The following is a 12,812-nucleotide window of genomic DNA, read 5'->3' on the forward strand; positions in this document are numbered from 1 at the left end:
GGTGAGATGCCCGTGGAAGACTTGCTGAGGAAGTACACCGGGGCTTTCTCTGATTCCTTCGAGACACCGGATTCTGACTCTGATGACAGTTCAGACTCTGAGGAGGAAGATGACGAGACTACCACGGAATATGAGGAGGAGGAGGAAGAAAGCAGCAGCTCATCAGGTCAGGCAATCTCCAGTCTCTGTATCAGCCTGTATCAGTCCCCAAACTAATCCCACTGTCCCCCCCGCTCTCTCCCCATAGCCCTGTATCAGTCCCCAAACTAATCCCACTGTCCCCCCCGCTCTCTCCCCATAGCCCTGTATCGGTCCCCAAACTAATCCCACTGTCCCCCCGCTCTCTCCCCATAGCCCTGTATCAGTCCCCAAACTAATCCCACTGTCCCCCCGCTCTCTCCCCATAGCCCTGTATCAGTCCCCAAACTAATCCCACTGTCCCCCCGCTCTCTCTCCATAGCCCTATATCAGTCCCCAAACTAATCCCACTGTCCCCCCGCTCTCCCCATAGCCCTGTATCAGTCCCCAAACTAATCCCACTGTCCCCCCGCTCTCTCTCCCCATAGCCCTGTATCAGTCCCCAAACTAATCCCACTGTCCCCCCGCTCTCTCCCATAGCCCTGTATCAGTCCCCAAACTAATCCCACTGTCCCCGCTCTCTCTCCCCATAGCCCTGTATCAGTCCCCAAATTAATCCCACTGTCCCCCCCGCTCTCTCCCCATAGCCCTGTATCAGTCCCCAAACTAATCCCACTGTCCCCCCACTCTCTCTCCCCATAGCCCCGTATCAGTCCCCAAACTAATGCCACTGTCCCCCCGCTCTCTCCCCATAGCCCTGTATCAGTCCCCAAACTAATCCCACTGTCCCACCCGCTCTCTCCCCATAGCCCTGTATCAGTCCCCAAACTAATCCCACTGTACCCCCGCTCTCTCCCCATAGCCCTGTATCAGTACCCTAACTAATCCCACTGTCCCCCCGCTCTCTCTCCCCATAGCCCTGTATCGGTCCCCAAACTAATCCCACTGTTCCCCCGCTCTCTCCCCATAGCCCTGTATCGATCCCCAAACTAATCCCACTGTCCCCCCGCTCTCTCCCCATAGCCCTGTATCGGTCCCCAAACTAATCCCACTGTCCCCCTCTCTCTCCCCATAGCCCTGTATCGATCCCCAAACTAATCCCACTGTCCCCCCGCTCTCTCTCCCCATAGCCCTGTATCAGTCCCCAAACTAATCCCACTGTCCCCGCTCTCTCTCCCCATAGCCCTGTATCAGTCCCCAAACTCACCCCACTGTCCCCCCACTCTCTGCCCATAGCCCTGTTTCGATCCCACACTGGAATCAGTAGCTCTGTGTTTATCTATGAATCTGTCTGTTCATGTCAGTGTTTTTCCCCGTCTTCAGGCTCTGACAACTCGAGTGCCACGGACGAGGATGAGGACGAGGAGGAGGATGAGGAGGAGGAGGACGACGATGACGGGGAGGACAACACCGATGAGGATATTGGTGTGGAGTACCTGATCCAGGGGGAGGATGGAGATGGCGAGCTGAACCAGGAACTGGCCCCAGGCGACGCCAGGGGGCCCAAGAAGGAGATCACTGACATCGCAGCCGCTGCAGAAAGCCTCCAGCCCAAGGGCTACACCTTGGCCACAACCCAGGTAATCATCAACGGGGCAGAGTAGCTGCTAGAGGAGGGGGGGGTGGTGTGGGGAAGGGAGGGGGCAGCCCCTTCAGCCCACCGTGATATCGTTACTTCCTGCAATGAGGTCCCTATCCTTCCTATTCCCTGCCTCTGTTGGAGTGTCGAAATGCTTTGTGAGCATTGCCTACTGTATCTCCTTCACCTTTGGAAGCACATTGCAGGCACCTACCACCCCCTAGGGTTTCGTATTTTAAGGAAAACGGCTATCTTTCACCCTTATTAGCCCTCTTTTCCACCCCCCCCCCCCCCCCCCCAATCATCCCTTTGTCTCCAATGTGGCAATTACAATCCAGGTTTCTCCTTCTGGTGAGTGCTCTCCAATGCCGGCACCGTCGTCCTGGTAAACCTCTGCTGCACCCTCTCCGAGCCCCTCCCCGCATCCTCGCTATGGCGTGGTGACCGGGACCGAGCGCCACACTCCAAAGCACGGCCCCAGTGGCCTGTTCCACAGCTGCCACACGGCTTGTCGAGGTGTTCACCTCGCTGCCCCCACCCGTGAGGCCCACCATCCCTCGGTATCGGTGCTCTGCCAAGGGGCCAGCTGCTGTTGCCTGTGTAATTTACCCCCCCAAGAGGGGACAACGCTTTGCTGCCAGATGGGTGAGGTGGGGCTGCCTCAGGTTGGGGGGCGTCTGCGGGCTGCCTGTGGTTGACTGACGGCCTGTCTTTTGTGTGTGTGTGTGTGTGTGCGTGCGTGCGCACTGCAGGTGAAGACCCCTGTCCCCTCATTACTGCGTGGGACCCTCCGTGAGTACCAGCACATCGGCCTCGACTGGCTGGTCACCATGTACGAGAAGAAGCTCAACGGGATCCTGGCCGACGAGATGGGCCTTGGCAAAACCATCCAGACCATCGCCCTGCTTGCCCACCTGGCGATAGAGAAATGTGCGTCTGCCTCCCCTCTCAGCGATGGGTGCGAGCGGTTATGTTGAAGGAGTATCCGTTTGGGAAGGGGGGGGGGGCGGGGGGGAGTGGGGAGAAAACGGGTGCATGTGGGAGGTTGGGGTTTGTGTTTCACGGTAGAGCCAGTGACAGAATAGGGAGAGTGCTGCCCCCCCCCCCACCCCCCACCATTTTGTGTTTGGATACAGTAATGCAGACACGTCCACGCCTCAGGATGTGCAGCAGGATCCTGTAATCCTGACACATCCCAAACATGCTGCAGAATCCTGCAGTGCTGATACATTCCACCGTTGCAGACAATGCATTACTGATATAATCCTCCCCGTTGCCACATGTGGTGAAGCCAACCCATCCTATTCTGGTGGAATACTGAGATATTGGTGCGTCACACCACTAACCTGCAGAATATGGTGATGATGGCACATTGTACCCCATCCGTGCTTCGCAACACTGCACTGCTGATGAATCCAGGCGCATGCAGTACAACACCGCAGCACTGGCATATCCCCACCCTGAACACGTGTAATACAATACTGCAGCGCTGGCGCATCCCCACCCTGAACACGTGTAATACAATACTGCAGCGCTGGCGTATCCCCACCCTGGACACGTGTAATACAATACTGCAGCGCTGGCGTATCCCCACCCTGGACACGTGTAATACAATACTGCAGCGCTGGCATATCCCCACCCTGGACACGTGTAATACAATACTGCAGCGCTGGCGTATCCCCACCCTGGACACGTGTAATACAATACTGCAGCGCTGGCATATCCCCACCTTGGACACGTGTAATACAATACTGCAGCCCTGGCGTATCCCCACCCTGGACACGTGTAATACAATACTGCAGCGCTGGCGTATCCCCACCCTGAGCACGTGTAGTACAGTACTGCAGAGCTGGCGTATCCCCACCCTGAGCACGTGTAGTACAGTACTGCAGCGCTGGCGTATCCCCACCCTGAGCACGTGTAGTACAGTACTGCAGCGCTGGGGTATCCCCACCCTGAGCACGTGTAGTACAGTACTGCAGAGCTGGCGTATCCCCACCCTGGACACGTGTAATACAATACTGCAGCGCTGGCGTATCCCCCACCCTGAGCACGTGTAGTACAGTACTGCAGCGCTGGCGTATCCCCACCCTGAGCACGTGTAGTACAGTACTGCAGCGCTGGCGTATCCCCACCCTGAGCACGTGTAGTACAGTACTGCAGCGCTGGCGTATCCCCACCCTGAGCACGTGTAGTACAGTACTGCAGAGCTGGCGTATCCCCACCCTGGACACGTGTAATACAATACTGCAGCGCTGGGGTATCCCCACCCTGGACACGTTTAGTACAGTACTGCAGAGCTGGCGTATCCCCACCCTGGACACGTTTAGTACAGTACTGCAGACCTGGCGTATCCCCACCCTGGACACGTTTAGTACAGTACTGCAGCGCTGGGGTATCCCCACCCTGAGCACGTGTAGTACAGTACTGCAGAGCTGGGGTATCCCCACCCTGAGCACGTGTAGTACAGTACTGCAGAGCTGGCGTATCCCCACCCTGGACACGTTTAGTACAGTACTGCAGCGCTGGCGTATCCCCCACCCTGGACACGTGTAGTACAGTACTGCAGCGCTGGGGTATCCCCACCCTGAGCACGTGTAGTACAGTACTGCAGAGCTGGGGTATCCCCACCCTGAGCACGTGTAGTACAATACTGCAGCGCTGGGGTATCCCCACCCTGAACACGTGTAGTACAGTACTGCAGAGCTGGGGTATCCCCACCCTGAGCACGTGTAGTACAGTACTGCAGAGCTGGCGTATCCCCACCCTGGACACGTGTAGTACAGTACTGCAGCGCTGGCGTATCCCCACCCTGGACACGTGTAGTACAGTACTGCAGCGCTGGGGTATCCCCACCCTGAGCACGTGTAGTACAGTACTGCAGAGCTGGGGTATCTCCACCCTGAGCACGTGTAGTACAATACTGCAGCGCTGGGGTATCCCCACCCTGAGCACGTGTAGTACAGTACTGCAGAGCTGGGGTATCCCCACCCTGAGCACGTGTAGTACAGTACTGCAGAGCTGGCGTATCCCCACCCTGGACACGTTTAGTACAGTACTGCAGAGCTGGGGTATCCCCACCCTGAACACGTGTAGTACAGTACTGCAGCGCTGGGGTATCCCCACCCTGAGCACGTGTAGTACAGTACTGCAGAGCTGGCGTATCCCCACCCTGGACACGTTTAGTACAGTACTGCAGAGCTGGCGTATCCCCACCCTGGACACGTTTAGTACAGTACTGCAGAGCTGGCGTATCCCCACCCTGGACACGTTTAGTACAGTACTGCAGCGCTGGCGTATCCCCACCCTGGACACGTTTAGTACAGTACTGCAGCGCTGGGGTATCCCCACCCTGAGCACGTGTAGTACAGTACTGCAGAGCTGGGGTATCCCCACCCTGAGCACGTGTAGTACAGTACTGCAGCGCTGGGGTATCCCCACCCTGAGCACGTGTAGTACAGTACTGCAGCGCTGGGGTATCCCCACCCTGGCCTAACCTTGACTTCTATCTCTGTGTTTTCCAGGCAACTGGGGTCCCCACCTGATCATCGTGCCCACGAGTGTGATGCTCAATTGGGAGATGGAGTTCAAACGTTGGTGCCCCTCCTTCAAGATCCTCACCTACTACGGTGTGCAGAAGGAGCGGAAACTCAAACGCCAGGTAGGCTAGGTCACACGCCTGGCCCGCCACAGGTCTGCGTATGTCAGCAGTGAGGGTACCTGATGAGGGTGTGCGCTCATTGTTGAAGCGGATAGCAGCTTGGATTTTGCTGCAGCAGAGAGAGCAAGTTGTGCCCAGGCATTGGGGTTCTGTTCTTGGGGTCGCCCTGGAAGTAACGTGAAGGCTTGAGAGAGGCCGTGGTAACGGTTCCCAGGAGTTGGTCCAGTGGTCAGAGGCGCGAGGGCTGCTCCCCTCTTAAGGAGAGATGGTCTTGCAGGAGACCTGATTGAGGTGTTTGGAGCAGCGATTGTGGGGGGGGTCTAGTGGGTGTGCAGTCAGTGCTGTATGTTTTTTCTGGGGTTGGGGGATTGAGAGCACGGACAGAAGGAGATCGGTGATCGGGAGATACAAGGCACACCCGAAGCAGTTGAGATCTGGGGTGGGGTTCAGTTGCGGGGAGAGTTTGTTGGCTGTCTGAAAAGGAAGTACGTGGGAGTCGGATCGACAGCGTTTACTCAGAGCCTGGGCGGATGTTGCTGGTCAAATGGCCTCTTGCCTCCATCGCTGGCGAGGGAGCCTGCCTGACTGCGATGCTTCACATGGCGATGAGCTGAGGGATTCTTGGGGAGAGGGCTCTGGTTCAGGTGGGAGCTTCAGCGCTTGTTGTTTTAGCAGGGGATAAACCCCCTCCAGTCCTCAGTTTTAACTGTTGGTTTTTATTTCCCTTTTTGGGGATACCCCACTTGTTTGTCTTGCCCCCCCCCCACCCCCACCCCACTGCAGGGCTGGACCAAGCCAAATGCCTTCCACGTCTGTATCACCTCGTACAAACTGGTGCTCCAGGATCACCAAGCGTTCCGCCGCAAAAACTGGAAATACATGATCCTGGACGAGGCCCAGAACATCAAAAACTTCAAGTCCCAACGCTGGCAGTCACTCCTGAACTTTAACAGGTTGGTGTTTCCACCCCGTCCTCTCTCCGCATCGTCCCACAATAAATACTCCCATATCCACACCGTTCACCTTCTGCTAACCCTGGGCTGTCCCTGGGATTGGGAGGGACAGTGCCCAGGGAGCTTTACTCTGTATCTGACCTTGTGCTGTCTCTGTCCTGGGAGTGTTTGGGGGACAGTGTAGAGAGAGCTTTACTCTGTATCTGGCCCTGAGTGTGTTTGGGGGGGGGGGGGGTGGGGTGGGAGTGGAGAGCCATGTAGAGGGAGCTTTACTCTGCCTCTGTCAAGCATTCCCAGGGGAGGTGCAGTGCAGGGTGAGGTGCTGGCTGACCTTTTTGGCAGCTGCACAAGGAGCAAACTAGCGTGTGTGGCTGACGATGAGTGGACGGCCTGGGGCCATTCCTTCCTGCTTTCTCCCTTTTAAACTGCCAGCTGTCTGTTCTGTCACGCGACCATCCCACCACTCTCCTCTGTGACTGTCATACCCGGAGCCCAGCCCTCGCCTGGTCAGTCTCTCCCTCTCTCCCTCTCTCCCTCTCTCCCTCTCTCCCTCTCTCCCTCTCTCCCTCTCTCCCTCTCTCCCTCTCTCCCTCTCTCCCTCTCTCCCTCTCTCCCTCTCTCCCTCTCTCCCTCTCTCCCTCTCTCCCTCTCTCCCTCTCTCCCTCTCTCCCTCTCTCCCTCTCTCCCTCTCTCCCTCTCTCGCTCTCTCGCTCTCTCGCTCTCTCGCTCTCTCGCTCTCTCGCTCTCTCGCTCTCTCGCTCTCTCGCTCTCTCGCTCTCTCGCTCTCTCGCTCTCTCGCTCTCTCGCTCTCTCGCTCTCTCGCTCTCTCGCTCTCTCGCTCTCTCACTGTCTCACTGTCTCACTGTCTCACTGTCTCACTGTCTCTGTGTCTCCCTTGGTGCATGGACAGCCTGCGTCGCCTCCTGTTGACCGGGACGCCGCTGCAGAACAGCCTGATGGAGCTCTGGTCCCTCATGCACTTCCTGATGCCGCACGTCTTCCAGTCGCACCGAGAGTTCAAGGAGTGGTTCTCCAACCCGCTGACCGGCATGATCGAGGGCAGCCAGGAGTACAACGAGAACCTCGTCAAGAGGCTGCACAAGGTATGCACCAGACCGCCCAGCTCCCTCTGCCCCCCCCCTCCCATCCCCTCTCCTCCAGTGGTAGTCCCAGGTCCATGGCCTAGCTGCTAACAGAGGAGCAGTGGGAGTTGGGGGGTGCTTGAGGCCAGAATTAGAACAGCGCAGGGATCTTGGAGGGTCGCAGGAGATTATGGAGAGGGATATTGCAGCGGGAAGTGGTGGAGGGGCTGTCAGAGAGAGAGCCGTGGATGGGCTCAAGAACCGGTTGTGAAGTTTTTTATCATTTCGGTGACGGTGGACTCAGCTCCGCGAGTGCGGGAGGTTGTTAATGAAAGGGATTTGCAACAGGTCGGCCTGCAGGCTATAGAGTCACACGACCCGATGTAGACCTGGATTCGGGTCAGTAGATTCCCATTACAGAGGGAAAAAGAGTCCGATTCAGGACCCATCTACCACCACTATTGAGGATTTCTGGATCTATGGATCCCTGCTACATGCTGAACTGCTGCAAATCAGGATCCATGGATTTGTCACTGTGTTGTGGTGGAAGGGGAGGTAATGGAAGGCTAAGGTTCCGAATCTCTCAAACCCTCTCCTGTACAAAGGTGTGCTGGGTGGGGAGGTTGGAATTGTGGATTAGTCGATGCCAACAGTGTGGAGATCAGCAGAGAGTGAGGATCTACAGGCTTCCATTGCATCAGGACTGAGATTGGGGGATCTCTAGTGTGCGGGGAATAGGATTTGGAATCTCCAGGATCAGTAGATCCCCACTGCACTTCTTGTGCAATTCGGGATGTGCACATCCTTTTATCCCCCCCCCGGGAAACCCAGTGGGTTTTATGACCTAGACATCTCTGAATAGGTGTAGGGTGTACTTTCAGGGTCTGTAGCAGTCTGTCAGCTCCCTGCAGCCGGTCTGTTCCGCTCCAGCCGCTGATGGTGGCGGCGGTTGGTTTATGGTTGACCAAGTTTGATTTCTCCTTTCTGATTGGTTTCCCTGCGCCCCCCCCACCCGCCAAACCTAGGTTCTCCGACCGTTCCTCCTCCGCAGGATCAAAGTGGACGTGGAGAAACAGATGCCAAAGAAATACGAACACGTGGTGCAGTGTCGTCTCTCCAAACGGCAGCGGTACCTGTACGACGACTTCATGTCCCAGGCTTCGTAAGTGACAGCCAGCCGCTAACATTCACGGGCTGGGGTGGGGAAGACATGACTTAGTGTGTGTATATCTAACCTTGTGCTGTCCCTGTCTTGGGATTGTTTGATTGGGGGGGGGAAAGTGTAGAGGGAGCTTTACTTTGTATCTCACCCCTTGCTCCTGATGTAAAAGTGTGTCCCCCAGTATGCGGTTCTGATCTCCTCACTTGAGCAGGGACAGACTCCAGTAGAGCTAGTTCACACTCGACAACTGTGAGGGCATTTAAATGACCATTGGATAAACCTATGGATGAAAATGGCAAAGTGTAGGTTAGGTGGTCTTCAGATTGGTGCAACACCAAGGGCCAAAGGGCCTGTACTGTGCTGGAATGTTTATGTTTGATCAGGAGGTTGCTGGGAATGGAGGGTTTGAGTTTAAGAGGAGGTTGGGACTATTTACCAACTGCAATGTCTGGGATCGAGGGGTGGCCTTAAAAGTTTCTAAAACCGTGAGGGATATGGATAAAGTGAAGGACAAAGGTCTTTTCCCTGGCGTGGGAGACGGGGAATTTCAAACCGAGGGAGGCTATTTTTAAAGTGACAGGAGAGAAGTTTGAGCAAGGGATAACTTTTCTTTTTAAATGTAATGATTTGCGCGCGGAATGAACTTGCCAGCGTGATGGATGGGTACAGTTACAATGTTTGAAAGAAATGTGGATAATTAATGAATAGGAAAGGTTTAGACGGGTGGAGAGGATGTGGGCCAGGGGCAAGCAGGTAGGACTAGTCTTGTTTAGGATTATGGGCGGCATGGACTGGCTGGACCGAAGGGTCTGCTTCCGTGCTGTTGGACTCTATAATTGTTCCAGCTTGCCGCACCAGGGAGAACTCTGTGCACATTCCCCCACACATTGGGGTGGAGTGTGGAAGCCCTCACTGAACATCCACCCTGTTTAGCTCCTCTCCACTCTGTCAGTACTTTATCTTGATTCTGTAACATTACCCTCATTCTTCCAGACCCCAGTGGGCCATGGCCCAACCTTTTCACAGAATCAGAAGTCCCGACAGTGCAGGACGACTGCACAGACTCTCTGATGACCATCCCACCCACACCTTGTTCCTTGTTCCCCTCCATTTATCACGGCCGATCCACCCTAACCTGCACATCCCTGGGCACTATGGGACACCTTTCCCACAGCCAATCCTCCCTTAGCTTCACACCTTTGGATTGTGAGGGGGAACCTGAGCACCTGGAGGAAACCCATGCAGTGACGGGGAGAACGTCGCTGTGTGGAGTCTGGGCATTCACCCAAACACAGATCCCTGGTGGTGATGGACATCCCTTTGTCCTGGGAATCGACTGATTCAGGAGTCTTCTGTGAACTACCTCTGCTGGTCCAGCCAGTCCATGCCGCCCATAATCCGAAACCAGACTCGTCCCACCTGCTTGCCCCTGGCCCATATCCTCTCCACCCGTCTAAACCTTTCCTATTCATTAATTATCCACATTTCTTTCAAACATTGTAACTGTACCCATCCATCACGCCGGCAAGTTCATTCCGCGCGCGAATCATTACATTTAAAAAGAAACGTTATCCCTTGCTCAAACTTCTCTCCTGCCACTTTAAAAATAGCCTCCCTCGGTTTGAAATTCCCCGTCTCCCACACCAGGGAAAAGACCTTTGTCCTTCACTTTATCCATATCCCTCACGGTTTTAGAAACTTTTATAAGGTCACCCCTCGATCCCAGACACTGCAGTTGGTAAATAGTCCCAACCTCCTCTTAAACTCAGACCCTCCATTCCCAGCAACCTCCTGATCAAACATAAACATTCCAGCACAGTACAGGCCCTTTGGCCCTTGGTGTTGCACCAATCTGAAGACCACCTAACCTACACTTTGCCATTTTCATCCATAGGTTTATCCAATGGTCATTTAAATGCCCTTACAGTTGTCGAGTTGGAAGTAGTGCGTTCCACGCCCATACTGAGTAAAGAAACTACCTCTGACATCTGTCCTATATTGGTCACCTCTCAATTTAAAGCCATGTCCCTTCATGCTACCCATCGCCATCTGTGGAAAAAGGATCTCACTGTCGCCTGTATTTAACCTATCACCTATATCTTATGTCTCAATTAAGTCACCTCTCAACCTTCTCTCTAATGAAGACAGTCTCAAGTCCCTCAGCCTTTCCTCAGAAGACCTTCCCTCCACACCAGGCAACGTCCTAGTAAATCTCCTCTGAACTCTTTCCAAAGCTTCCACATCCTTCTTATAATGTGGTGACCAGAATTGTACACCATACTCCCAAGTGCAGCTGCACCAGAGTTTTTAGTACAGCTGCAACATGACCTCATGGCTCCGAAACTCAATCCCTCTCCTAATAAAAGCTAATGCACTCCTTAACAACCCTGTCAACCTGGGTAGCTACTTTCAGGGATCTGTGCACGTGGACACAGAGCTCGCTGCTGATCTACACTGCCAAGAATCTTACCATTAGCCCAGTGCTCTGTAATTCCTGCTGCTCCTTCCAAAGTGAATCACCCCTCTCTTCTCTGCATTAAACTCCATTTGCCACCTCTGAGCTCAGCTCGACAGCTGAGCTATCTCCGTCTGTAACCTGCAACATCCTTTAGCACTATCCACAATTCTACTGACCTTAGTGTCATCCTCAAATTTATTAACCCCATCCTTCTATGCCCTCATCCAGGTCACTTATAAAAATGGCAATCAGCAGTGGCCCCAAAACCGATCGTGTGGAACACCACTCGTAACTCCAGGACGAACATTTCCCACCAATCGCCACCCTCTCTGTCTTTCAGCGAGCCAGTTTCTGATCCCCAAATCCCCAAACCCATGCCTCCGTATTTTGTGCAATAGCCTCCCGTGGGGAACCTTCTCAAACGCCTTACTGAAATCCATATACACCACATCAACCACTTTTCTTGTCCAGGTTAATAATGTCCTTTTCTGTAACTGAGCGACCTGAGCTGGACAGTGCTGAGGCCTCTTCTGGAGTAATGTGCTGATGTTCTGTCTCGACCCATGTCCGCGAGAAACTTGGCTGAAAGGCTATGGGGGAAGAGTGATCCAGTTTTTAATGTGAACTGTGATGTACAGTACATCGTTGGAGGGCAGTGAAGCCAGTTCTGCCCGTCCTTTCAGGAAGGGATATCAGCGGCAGGGGGCCGTGGGGAGGAGGGGAGGTTTACTCGGCCGTCCTGGGTGGATGAACAGTTTAGAACCGTGACTTTGTTTTTTTTTTTCTCTGCCGTGTCCAGCACCAAGGAGACGCTGGAGACAGGCCACTTCATGAGTGTCATCAACATCCTGATGCAGCTCCGGAAGGTGTGTAACCACCCGAATCTCTTTGACCCCCGGCCCATCCACTCCCCCTTCATCACCCGGGGCATCTGCTACACCACCGCTTCCTGCGTCGTCCGGGCCCTGGAGTACCAACCCTTCAAGGTAAGGCCTGACGGGGTGGTGGGTCTGGGTCTGGGGCGGGGGGCTCGACCGAGAAGGGGGGGATGGGGGGGGGAGTGCAGCTTCGACGGGCTGAATGGTCACGCTGTAACGATACTGGGCCTGTACCTACTGGGGTTCAGAAGAACGAAGTGTGATGTTACTGCAGTGGAGGGGAGGCGGAGGTGGTAACGAGGCCTTGGCTTTGGGACACACTTGCACAGAGCCGTGACCCCCTCGATAGGTAGAGGGGTGACTGAGGCGGGGGGGTGAGTGGGGGTAACCGAGGGGGGTGGGGGGGGTGTGTGTGTGTGGAGGGGGTGACCAAGGGGGGTGTTGGCAGGATTTAGGAAATGAGAATTGGAGTTTGGAAATAGTTTAGGGCTGGGTAAACCTGGAGTGAGGCAGCGAGTTGTAAATTGCCGAGGTGAACGAGGCACTCTTGACGTGGAGCATGAGGTGGCTGCTGCATGTGGGTTTCAGTTTGGGGCCAGTCTGGGTGAGAGTCCAGGCTGCTTCATGTGTTGGGCTGATCTCCCTGCTCTGGATCACCTGAGGGTAAGAGGGTGTGAGATGCTGTGTCTAGTTGTAGATTTGTGGTGTGAGCTGTCCTGCTGGTGGTTCTCATGGTGCCCCTCTGCTCTCTCTCTCTCTCAACCACCTGCCAACAACCACCACCAGCAGGTGGATCTTAGCATCTTTGACCTGATCAACATCGAAGGTCGGCTGTCCCGCTATGAGTCTGAGGTCTTCCTGCCCAAGCACACAGTCACCAAGAAGCTGATTGAGGAGATTGCTGACGCTCCTGATCCCCCTCCCCGTCCCAAACCTGTCCGCATGAAGGTCAACAGGTGAG

General features: G+C 54.9%; 1 protein-coding gene across 1 annotated transcript in view; it reads left to right on the forward strand.

The window, feature by feature from the left end:
- Nucleotides 1–12,812, forward strand: part of srcap (Snf2-related CREBBP activator protein) — a 91,655-nt gene that overhangs the window by 26,463 nt on the left and 52,380 nt on the right. Inside the window, 9 exon segments of the mRNA XM_072567607.1 lie at nucleotides 2–166; nucleotides 1,402–1,658; nucleotides 2,410–2,587; nucleotides 5,182–5,318; nucleotides 6,102–6,271; nucleotides 7,182–7,374; nucleotides 8,379–8,515; nucleotides 11,773–11,959; nucleotides 12,638–12,807. Coding sequence (XP_072423708.1) covers nucleotides 2–166; nucleotides 1,402–1,658; nucleotides 2,410–2,587; nucleotides 5,182–5,318; nucleotides 6,102–6,271; nucleotides 7,182–7,374; nucleotides 8,379–8,515; nucleotides 11,773–11,959; nucleotides 12,638–12,807 — 1,594 coding nt within the window.

The sequence above is a fragment of the Chiloscyllium punctatum genome, unplaced genomic scaffold (assembly GCF_047496795.1).
Source record: "Chiloscyllium punctatum isolate Juve2018m unplaced genomic scaffold, sChiPun1.3 scaffold_613, whole genome shotgun sequence".
NCBI lineage: Eukaryota > Metazoa > Chordata > Chondrichthyes > Orectolobiformes > Hemiscylliidae > Chiloscyllium > Chiloscyllium punctatum.